Below are 12,159 nucleotides of genomic sequence, written 5' to 3'. Positions count from 1 at the left end.
TCTCTCTCCCCTCTTGCTTCATAATGCCTGGCTCAGGATCATGTCCACTCTGGACTCTCCCAGATTCTCGGCCTCTGACTTTGTTCTCTCTTTTATCTACAATAAACCACCTCTTCCACCATACCTTGGAGCAGTCATATACTTCTTTATTTATTTCTTTTTTAATTCATCTGGGGCTGAAACCCAAGACCAGTCATATCCTTTCCCTTAATTTTTTTCACTTATCTGTAACTCTGATGAATTTTTTAAAAGATTTATTTATTTATTATATGTGAGTACACTGTAGCAGTCTTCAGACATACCAGAAGAGGGCATCAGATCCCATTACAGATGGTTGTGAACCACCATGTGGTTGCTGGGAATTGAACTCAGGACCTCTGGAAGAGCAGTCGGTGCTATTAACCACTGAGCCATCTCTCCAGCCCTGATGAATTTTAAATATACCTCATATTGAAAATGGACCACAGCAGCTGGATGGGTGTAGTGGTTCATTCCTTCAATCTCAGCACTCCTGAGGTAGAGTTAGAATCTTGGTAGGTAGATGAATTTCAGGACAGCCAGAGCTATAAAGTAAGCTTCTGCTGCAAAAAATGGGGGGGGGGGGCTTTAGCAATCTGGCTTACTTGTTTTAACTTTCCATTTGAATGTAAGATTATAAAACATGAGTTTTGCATATAAGAAAGGAACTGGAGGGGCTAGAGAGGTGGTTCAGTGGTTAAGCATACTGGCTGCTCTTCCAGAGGTCCTGAGTTCAAATCCCAGCTCCCACATGGCAGTTCACAATTGTCTCTAACCCCAGTTCCAAGGAATTTAACACCCTCACGCACAGGCATGCATGCAAGCAAAAAAACATTAGTGCACATTAAAAAAAATAAAACGGAAGGAGCTGGAGGACTGGGTGGAGCTCAGTTGTAAGCTACATGAATAGATGTGAATGAAGCCTTGAGTTCTCAGGGTTACTATTGCTACAGTAAAAACATGACCAAAAGCACTTGGAGAGGAAAGAGTATTTGGTTAACATGCCCTGAATCAGTCTATTGAGGGAAGCTGTTAATCCTACCCGGTGAGAATGTGACCACTACCACAATTTTGAGCCATATTTGAAACAAGCTTTAATTAAATACTGGCCAGGATGATGGGCTCTTGCCAGATTCATTCTGGGGCTCCCAAAAAATGGTAATGAATCACATTTTGCAGAAGCTTATAAAGGTAAAACCGTAAAGCCAAGTATTTCTTACCAGGTCCAATCGGGCAAGCATATTGTGTATCTTATAATCTATATCTATCTATCTATCTATTTATATATATATATATATATATATATATATATATATATATATATATATATATATGATATATATGCTGTACTTCCTGCCTGTGTGCCTCCTGCCTACATCCAATCAGGGACAGGCATATATCCTGATGTATTTGTTGCCTGTGTACCCCACACACACACATCAAGCACACCCAATGCAAATTGAGTCAAACTTGTTTAGAGTAGTGAGAACAAGGGGCTTGCTATCCTACATACACAGTAGCCTCTAGCATTTCAGGAACTCTCTGTCCTCAGACAAGGGGCTTACAGGTTAGGAGCACTTTTGTTTTATGGCTCTCTTAGGCTCAGTAATTAAAACTTAAAACCTAACTTGGCTTCAGGAGAGCCTCATGGGTCAGATAGGTGGAGGAGGGAACTGATGCAGAGGCTGCAGAAGAGTACTGCTTACCAGCTAGCTCATTGTGGTTTTTCTTACAGAACACAGGACCAGTAGTCCAGGGGTGCCCCCACACACATAATAGACTACCCCCCTCCCCACTTGCGCCCCCAGGCTCATCAGTCATTAACTAAGAAACTGGCCCCATGGGGTTGCCTACAGCCAGGTTATGAAGGCATTTTCTCATTTGATCCCCACCCCCTCACCACTTTAGCTGTGTCAAGTTGACATAAAACTCCAACCAACACCAGGTACTAGAAATCATCTCAGTTTTACTGTGTTGCACTAGAGTCATGGTGGTATTAGACCTTAAAGACTACTGTTCAGGAACTACAGAAAATCTTGCTTCTAGTTCTTGGGCTTAGCATACTTAGCAATTTTCAAATTGGCATAATAGGTATGAAGTGTAAGACTTGTCTCCTGATCCTGAGCTTGAGAGGAATTACTTAATGTTTCTGTCAGAGGTAGCAGATGTTATGAAATATAATGCAGTGGGAAGGTGCCTTTGGTGGGCCTGTGCCAAGGTGTGCCTCTGGGAAATTACACCATGCAACAGACCTGGTGTAAAAGGTTTATTCAAGGCAGGCAGATGAGTAAGGACCTGGGAAGGGGTAGAGGCAGGCAGATGGAATTGTAGACAGGGTGACAGATGGGCGAAGGGCCATGAGGGCAGGGACAGAAGATGGGGAAGGGGGACCCACAGAGTACAGATAGAGGAGATGCTGAGAACAGAGAGATGGATTGGCAGACAAGTCCTTTTATACACTGCTTGCACCTGTCTGGGGTTATGACATGAGCATTTGCTAGGTGTCTGAGGGCAGGCCAGCAGACTCACAGTGGACTGTGTAGATTGCAGATTGTGGAGAGATTTAACAGTACATATGCAGAAATCTTCCTGAACAGCATTATACACATATGGTCTCATTGCTCTCTTTCTTTAGAAATTTAAGATCCGAATTGAAGACCCACCCCGCAGGAAGCACATGGTGTTCTTGGGCGGAGCGGTTCTAGCAGACATCATGAAAGACAAAGACAACTTTTGGATGACCAGACAAGAGTACCAAGAAAAGGGTGTCCGTGTGCTGGAGAAACTTGGTGTGACTGTTCGATAAAATGGCAGGCTTGTCCCCATCATGCCTCTAATGCTTTTTCTTTTTCCTTTTTTAAAAAACAATTTTTTTCTTTATTGCCAATCTTTGAACTCATTCAACTCCAGGACTGAAAGAGGCCTCTGTCCCTTTTGACAGGAAGGTCACGTTTTTTTCCTCTGTCTTGGGGAAGCATTGCTAAATTCTTGTTAATATGGGTAAATCTGTCTAAGGCAACCAATTTTCTGCAGACATAACTGAGGGCAAAGGGTTGCTACTGCTTTCTTTCTTTCTGTGTAGGCATTTAGATCATTCTGTAGGCTTCCAGGTTTTGCTTTATTGCTCTAATGCTGCTAGCTTTAGTTTCAGCCCTGTAGGTAGTCTGTCTTATTAGCATAAGAAAAACTTTCACAAGAGCTTTTACATATTCTGGGTGGGGGTGGTAAGGGATGGGTGGTCAGCCCAGAGCCCTTGAGGGCATTTCCTCTGTAGTGTTAGCTTTCAGCAGTTAAGTGCTGCTACTCTTTAAGTAAAGTACCCGGAGCTTCTCCTGTTAACATCTTAGGGAAATATTAAGCTTAGAACTATAGAACTAAGGTGTTTGGAGGTAGGTTTTTATGTGATGAAACAAATGGGTGGTCTTTCTATTGTGATTTTTGAGGTTTTCTGCTTCTGGGTACCAAAGATGAATGAACCTCATTTACAGTACTTTGACTTGGTAGGGCCTTCTTCTTTCGGTCTGCCTGGAACTGTTTCCATATGACAGAAAAAAAAGCAAGCCTAGTGTTTTATTACCATGTGGCTTAGGGATTGTTTGTTCCTTAAGTCCATCTATCAGCAGGGAGTGTATTTCCTATACTCTATCTGTGAAAAAGTAACATTTTAAAGGAAATGCTTTTGCTAGGTCAAATTGCAGATAGAAAATTGCTCAAGAGCCAGCATTTCCTAGATGCTGCTGTGTTCTTCTGGAAGCATTGAGGTAATGATACCCAGTTCCGTTCTTGAAAGTTGTGTGTCTGAGTTCCTCATGAGTGCTTCTTGACAAAAGCAGCTGTACAGAGGAGCCAGTCGTGGCTGTGGTTAACTATAATTGCTGGCTTAACATTGACTTTGGGACTTGGTGCCAGCTGGGTTGTGTTTTCAGGAGACCTGGGACTACAATTTTAGCAACAATAACCACAATAGAAAATTTACCAGTAGTCAACTATGTTTGGACAGTCACGGAGGCTACGTCCCAGCCCTCTTTTGTTCTTGCAGGAAGAGTATTTGCAGACCTGTCAGGAAGTCCTACTTATGAGTCCTGTTGGTATTGTTTGTCAGCTCAGAAAGAATCAGATGGTACCCAAGTGTGAGGTCTTTCTAACATTGAAAATGAAATGAGAAGCTGTATCACAGAAAATACAAAATGTGATTCTGAGAGAAATATTTCCCTTCATTTCAGAATACTCTACTAATGATGAATTTGAAAGAATGGCTTTTTTCCTTTTTTCTTTCTTTTTGGATGCTTAAAATCAGAATTTTTTAATGGATATTTGTTTAGGTAACCTTTAAGTTAGTTTATATAAAATCAGCAGCAAAAGGAAGTTTGTCTTAATAATGCAGCTTCTGTGATATTAAGTATTTTTGCCTGTTTTACCTCAATTTGAACAAATAGGAGAGGTCTGCATGCATGCTGGACATGCTCAGTACACACAACAACCTGCTGGTGCTGGCTGGTTGGTGTTGGGTTCGTGACTCAGAGTCACGTTGGAATTCCTAAACATACCTAAATCATGTTGTCAAATTCTCCAGTCTTGGGAGTCCTGGGCCAATTCAGGACATGTGCTGTATATAGGACTGGTACCAAGGACTATTGAGTGTAGAAAAACGATCAGCTCTTGGCTTTGACCATGGCTTTAAATAAAAGGAGTGGAAAACAAGAAGGAATAGGATGGAATCTTGAATAAAACAGTGAACATTATTCTTTGTACCTTGAATGTAGAATTTGTTTTTATTTCATAATTCTGCTAGCAAACATGACTGTTAAAATGATGTATTTATATATGTAATAATTTAGAAATTCCATTTTATAGTTTTCCTATTCTGAGGTGAAATAATGAACTTAATAATTTGGGAGTTGGAACATACTGTATTCTATTGGAGGTTTCAGGTTTGAGTCCTTCAAAAATATAAAAAATTTTTTTTGTTTTTTAAAAGATCTGATTTTTCAGCTCTTGAAACCCACAGTCACTTAGATTTCCAATGCTAATTAAAATTCTTTTACTTTTTAATTAAAATCACCAATGCCTTGAGGGACTTGTTAGAAAATGTGATATTGGGTATTAACTTTAACAGTTCTGAGCGCTGTTAGTATCTATCTGGCAAGTATTGGAAAGATCAATGGAAAGCTAAATATTCTAAATTTAACACAAATATACTTCTTTTTGATTAAGAAAATAAATCAAATTTACAAAGTAATTTGAAATTTGTCTTTGTTTTTTCTTTTAGTAGTTTTTCTCTTAATGTTGATATTTTTATTTGTACTTTCAGTATTGCTCTGCAAGATGGGTTTAGAATTTTAAACTAGTTAGTTTAAACCAGTTAGGTCATACAGGGTTTGTGTGGAGTAGACAGAAGAAACAGGGTGTTGTAGCCAGGTGATCTGGAACTAGCTTTGTAAGCCAGGGAAGACTTGAACTCCTGACTCTCCTTCCTCTCCCTTCTGAAGTGCTGGAATGACTGACTGTGTGCACAGCAGTGCCAGCTCGGTTTAGTGTTTGCTGTGACAGAACTCTATTCTGCTCAGGTTTTATTTACTCTTATGATCTATCTATTTTCCATGTTTTTGTGAGACAGGGTCTCTATGTAGTCCTGGCTAGTCTCAAAAAGAGATCTACCTGCCTCTGCCTCTGGAATGCTGGAGCTAAAGGTGTGTGCTACTATACCCATCCCTTCTGGTAGGGTTTTTAGATATAAATAAGAAAGTGAATTAAAGCTGCATTAAAATGTATTTTCTTCTAAGAGATTGTTTATTTCCTTAAAGATTACAGGATACTTTTTCAAAATCAATTCTTGAAAGACTTATATATAACATGACTCTTTATGGACATTGTGGCTGATCTGCACAAAGATTTTTAGGCATATTGTTTTGTTTTTAGTTTTTTTTCTTTTCATTTTATCTGTATGGAAATTTTGGCTGTGTGTATGTTTATGCACTATGTATGTGTATGATTGGAGACCAGAAGAGGATAGTAGATCTCCCTGAGATTGGAATTACAGATGGTTGTGAGCAACCACATAGGTGCTGGGAATTGAGCCCTGGTCCTCTGAAAGAGCAGTAAGTGATCTTAGCTACTAAATTGTCTCTTGTGTAGGTAAATGGTTTGTTTGACAAAGTAATTAGAGCAAAAGCAAAGTTAGTTGGCCTTTTCTTGTGTTTGCATTGGCCTTGAGAAGGAAAGCTAGAGAACGGATGTCAGTGGATTTGTCTTTTTATAAATTGTATGCTCAAGCTTCATTGTCCTGCCATGGCCAGAGTCCCTTAGGACATCCTGAGGGTCACAGCTGATGCTTTACTGAGTCTCTTAAGCTGCCAGAATGCTGTGGTTGTATCTTATTGTTCCTGGGTGATAGAGAATATTCCTGCCATTTTGTAAAGTGCTCTATTTTTTTCTCTACCCATAAACTTTGCTGTACACTTGAGTTTATTAAATCTTGCTAATTTTAATCAATTTATTTTTAAGACACAGTCTCTGTCTTAATGTTCTATTGCTGTGAAGAGACAGTATGACCAAAGTAACTGTTACAAAAGAAAGCATTTAGTTGGGGGTTTGCTTAGCTTCAGGGAGTTAGTCCATAAACATCATGGCAAGGAAGCATGGCAGCAGGCAGGCATGGGGCTGAGAGGTTACATCCTGATCCACAGGCAGGTGGAGAAAAATGGCCTGGTCTGGGTTTTTGAAATCTCAAAGCCCAAGTGACTCACCACCTCCACTAAGGCCACACCTCCTAATCCTTCCCAAACAATACCAATAATTGATGACCAAGCATTCAAATATGAGTCTCTGGGGCCCATTCTTATTCAGATCACTACATTCCACTCCCTGGTCCCCCTTAAGCATGTTTGTGTCTGTATCATAATGCAAAATGCATTCAGTCCAACCTCAAGACCCCATAGTCTATCACAGCCTCAACACTATTTAAAAGTCCAAAGTCTCTTCTGAGACTCAAGGCAATCTTTCTTCTAAGTATAACCCCTATAAAATCACAATCAAGAAGCAGATCACATACTTCTGACATACACACAGAATTATACACCATCGTTCCAAAAGGGAGGAAAGGGGGCATAGTGAGGAAATGTCTGGACTTCAGTCAAGCAAATGCCAAATTCATTAAGCCCATGTCTGATGTTAAGATGCTTATTAGATGATTCTTCCCTTCCAGCTTTGCTGACCACACACTTCCCTTATGTTCTTGAGTTGATTCCACACCCTGTCTGCAGCTCTCCTTTCCAGGCATCCCACAATTCTGGCATCTCCAACATCCTAAGTCTCTAACACAATCCAGGCTTCATCTTCAGATCTTCTTCACTCAGTGGAGTCCTTCCATGTAGGGACTCCCTGCCACATTCCTGGCTTCAGTGCCTTTCAGCCACAAAGTAAGATTCCACAACTTCCCTCCTGTATCCTTAAATCCAGAAACATGTGGCCAAAGCTGCCAAGTTCTGCTGCCTGCTGGGGCTGTGTGGCCCCCTCCAAGACAAAGGTTTGCATAGCTCTGACTTGTTGATGTTTCCTTTGCTGCATTAACTTTACTTCCTACCGTTTGGAAGCCTAGCTGGACGCCTAGCTGGACGGGGTCTCCCCCAGAGGTCACCATTCCCAATGTTTTATTTAGCATCAGGCTTTTCTTTAAGATTCTGTCAACTTGGCTCCGACATTACATTTCTCCTTTTTCTCATCGGACTGCATGTGGACCTGCAGAGACGTGATCGCCAGTAACTGCAGGACTAGAGTATGACTAGGGTGCCCTAAATGCTCCTCTGCCAGTGATCATAATCGGGCACTTGTCAGATGGGCCTCAGGTAGACTCATTCTTCATCAAACATCATGAGCAAGGTTTGTAGCCCAGCTACTAATAATAATACTGCTTCCTCTAGGTGTTTGTAGCTCATGTCTTTAATCCAGCACTTGGGAGGCAGAGGCAGGCAGATCTCTGAGTTCAAGAACAGCCTGGGCTACACTGAAAAGACCGTGTCTCAGAAAACCTAATTATATATATATATATATTTTTTAAATGAAAAAATATAATATTGTTTTTCTCTAAAACCTCTTGAGCTGGACCTACATATATATAGTTTATGCTTCCCTTGGCTGTGCTGACTTCCTAGGACCTACTAGGATGGCTCTTTATTCAAAGCAAAATACAGATCAGAATGTACTGTAGTAGAGTAAGGGGACACATACATGACAAAGTACTTTGCTACCCAAGTATTTGGGGCTTCCTTTTATAGGCTCAAGAGAAGTTTGGTTGTGATTTGACATAGTTTGGGGGCTTTCTACCTTAACAGATTAAGTCATGACTTTCTCTATTATGCTTGTCTCCCCCTCCCATAATCTACTTAATTTAAACTGTGAGTGCCCAATTAAACAAAGGTGTATAATGGTAAATGAGATTCTCCCTAAAAATTCACTTAGAGGACACAACTTATCTTCTTTTTGTTGTTGTTGTTAAAGTGTTTATTGAAAAAGGAGTTGTCCACAAACCACACAGTGATTTCAGAAAGGGTTGGTTTTTTGACTGCACACCCTTAAGACCGATCAATCTGGGCCTTAGCACAGAGTTCAGGGCTAAGGCTACAATCCCGAATATTGTTCTTGTCAGCTTAGAAAGGCTAAAACCACAAAAACTACTGAGCCCATACAGAGGTGCAGAAGTGCTTCCCAGTGGTCAGCTGACTTGAGCCATTAGACATAACAGCTCATACTGACCTTTAGTTTGATGGGTCTTATGTAAAGTTTTGTGGTATTTAAGATTAATAAACCTCATAAATAACTGGATATGTGGTCAGCGTGACCCTGCTCTTAAGTAATTTTTCTGTGGCAGGCATAGGATAAAATAGCTACAGCTATGCTGGGTGACTGTGGGGGGGGGGTCTACAATCTCCCCTACACTGTAAACTTACCTTCAAAGCATGAAGCTGCATCAGTTAACGGACTTTATGAATCCAGTTATGAAGAATTCTGAATTCGGGGCTGGAGAGATGGCTAAGAGTACTGTCTGCTCTTCCAGGGGTCCTGAGTTCAATTCCCAGGAACCATCTGTAATGAGATCTGATGCCCTCTTCTGGTGTGTCTGACGACACCTACAGTGTACTTATATATAATAAATAAATAAATCTTAAAAAAAGAAGAATGCTGAATTCATCTGGGTATGGTAGCACACACCTTTAATCCTAGTACTTGGGAGGTAAAGGTAGCCTGGTCAACAAAGTGAGTTCTAGGACTACCAGGGTTACATGGAAACATCTGTCTCAAAAAGCCAAAGAATGCTGAACTCTGTCATACACTTTTTTTTTTTTTAATATAGAGGTATGGCTTCAGTTCTCTTGGTCAGAGACTTGCTAAAGTATGAGGCACTGCCTGTCACACTCCCCCCTTTATTTTAATCACATTTACTCATTTTTTGGTTTGCGTGTGGAGGTCGGAGGACAACTTTCTGGAGTGGTTTTCTCCTTCCACCTTGTGCATCCCAGGGATCAAACTCAGGTCCTTGGCAGCAAGAGCCTTCACTTGGGCCCTGTCCTCACTGCCTTTTCAGGAATAACTAGTCTGTTTTTCAAAGTGGCTGCCATTTCATCTCCCATGAAGCAATGTAGGCTTCCAAGCTCTCGTCTTGACATAGTTTACGTTTTAATCACAGCCGCAGATTGACGGTAGGGGAAATGTTAACACACTTTCATTTACATTCTTGATTAGAGTGACTATCATCATTCTGGGTGCTTTGTGCTAGATTTGGCTAGAGCAAGTGTCCTTTCTAGTTCCTTTAGCTGGATACTGCCTTGGGTAGTAATCATTCAGATTGAGTCCTCTTCTGTGGCATTTTTGTTTCTTTTAAATTCTTCCCTGGCCCAGTCTTGAAGGTATTTCGATTGGAATCACTTGGAACTTGCCTAATCGCTCACAAAATCTTTTCTGTAGAGGAGGAGAACCTGTCGCCTTCTCATGAACTGCTTCAGCGTCAGGGCAGCGTGAGGCAAGCAGGAAGCCGCCATGTTGCCTAGGGCACAACTTCTCTTTTTAATGTGCTTAAACCTCAAACCAGTTCAGGTGAGATTCATACCCAGATATATTGGGTATGTGTTTAGATAGAATATATCTAAGCTAATGGTTTTTAACAGGAGAAAATCACTCCATTGCTCAGAGTGGGGTGTATGGAAACCTTGATATAGGTGTTTGTGTCTCAGTTTGCTAAGAGGTTGGTAATCGCAATGGGATAAGTACACATAATATGGCAGACAGAGGTCTCACGCTGCCATGTTGCTAAACTATTTCCTGTGCTTGCCTGCTTCACTTGCGATATTATTTTGGCAGTTGAGTTGGAATTGAGGCAGATACTTCTCAAATTTTAAATTTCATGCTTGGACTGGATCCGTAGCCCACTGACCGTCTTGCTTAGGAAGCACGAAGCCCTAGCTAGGTTCAGTCGCCAGCCCAGCAAAAGTGAAGCTCCATTCCATATTGGCCAGCTGTGGTGGCTCCCACCTATAATCCTAACACTGAGAGGGTTGAGGCAGGAGGATTGATGTGAAGGTAAGGCCAGCTGGGACTCCAGTGTTAGACTCTGTCTCAAAAGAAGAACAACAAAAACTCAATTAGCATCATGCCCACGCAGCTAGTGCAGAGGTGGGTGCTCATTGCGTGCACAGCTCTGGTACTGTGTGCTCACCTACACAAGACCAGGCCAGCAGCATTTCAGCATGGGGCGGGATGGGGTCACAAGGCTCCACTTTAGCTGAAGAACTATTGAAATTAATGGCTGCTAGAGAAGGGAGGATCAATTTTCCTGAGGGATGTTCCCTCTAGTCACTGTGTCCATATGTTGGTTAGCTCCATACCCACAGATGCTCAATCTGCTACATAAATGTTGCAGTATCTGCACAAATAGACGAATGCACTGAAAATCCTTTGCAAATAGTGTATTGTTAAGGGAATAATAAGAAAAACCTCTTTATGGGGCTGGAACAATGGCTTAATGGTTAATAGTACCAGCTGTTCTTCTAGAGGTCCTGAGTTCAATTCTTAACAACCACATAGTAACTTATAACTACCTATAATGAGTTAGAATGTCCTCTTCTGGCATACAGTTGTACATGCAGATAGAGCACTCATGCATAAATAAATACGTTTTAAAAAGAAAAACCTTTTTATGTCAGTACACGTTTTTTTTGGGTCTGGTTAGTTGACTCCTCAGCTGTAGAACTCAGATACAGCCATATAGCAGTATAGATAACTGCTGGAGTCCTGTCTTAGGGTTTCTGTTTCTGTGGAGAGACACCATGACCAAGGCAACGTTATAAAGGACAGCTTTAATTGGGGCTGGTTTACAGTTCAGACGTTTGAAGGCAGGAAGCATGGCAGCATCTGGGCAGGCATGGTGCTGGAGGAGCTGAGAGCTCTACATCTTGTTCTGAATGCAAACAGAAGACTGACTTAAGGCAGCTAGTAGGAGAGTCTCAAAGCCCACCCTCTGGGTAGGAGAAATGGCTCAGAGGTTAAGGAGCACTGTCTGCTCTTCCAGAAGTCCTGAGTTCAATTCCCAGCAACCACATGGTGGCTGACAACTTGTAATGAGATCTGGTGCCCTCTTCTGGCATACAGACATACATGCATACAGAATGCTGTATACATAAATAAATAAATAAATCTTACTTAAAAAAAAAAAAGCCCACCCACCCTCACAGTGACACAGTTCCTCCAATAAGGGGACACTTCCTAATATGGATGCCACACCCTGGGCCAATATATATTAGTCATTAAATGTTTATGTAGAGTAACCAGCTGCAGCTACACACATGGACAAGGTTGACTCCTGAAAAACAGTTCACTGGCTTCTCTGGGTAAGAAGTAATTTTCGAGGCTAGAGAGATGGCTCAGCGGTTAAGAGCACTGACTGCTCTTCCAGAGGTTCAATTCCCAACAACCACATGGTGGCTCACAACCATCTGTAATGGGATCTGATGCCCTCTTCTTGTGTCTGAAGACAGCTACAGTGCACTCACGTACATAAAATAAATAATTCTTTCTTAAACCTGTTTGAACGGCCCACACAAATGAACTGAGTCTGTGTAGAACTCTCTTCTTAAGGGTTTTGTTTGTCGG

At 41.4% G+C, this 12,159-nt stretch overlaps 1 protein-coding gene and 1 pseudogene across 3 annotated transcripts in view; one reads left to right on the top strand and one right to left on the bottom strand.

Moving 5' to 3' along the window:
* The window catches only part of ACTR2 (actin related protein 2), a 38,622-nt gene extending 33,365 nt beyond the window's left edge, over positions 1-5,257 (top strand). For both annotated transcript variants that reach the window (XM_080910181.1, XM_080910180.1), the window contains one exon: positions 2,654-5,257. In XM_080910181.1, the coding sequence (XP_080766307.1) occupies positions 2,654-2,824 (171 nt within the window). In that variant the 3' untranslated portion in view covers positions 2,825-5,257. The remainder of the gene's footprint in view (positions 1-2,653) is intronic.
* A 4,510-nt stretch (positions 5,258-9,767) lies between these two features.
* On the bottom strand, positions 9,768-10,052 carry LOC308424566 (LYR motif-containing protein 2-like; annotated as a pseudogene). The gene has a single exon. The product of its transcript is annotated as an LYR motif-containing protein 2-like (transcript).
* Positions 10,053-12,159: the final 2,107 nt, after the last annotated feature.

Source organism: Micromys minutus (assembly GCF_963924665.1).
Source record: "Micromys minutus genome assembly, chromosome: 1".
NCBI classification, from domain to species: Eukaryota; Metazoa; Chordata; class Mammalia; order Rodentia; family Muridae; genus Micromys; species Micromys minutus.
The sequence above is the reverse complement of the archived record's forward strand: the minus strand, read 5'-3'. Positions and strand labels throughout refer to the sequence as shown.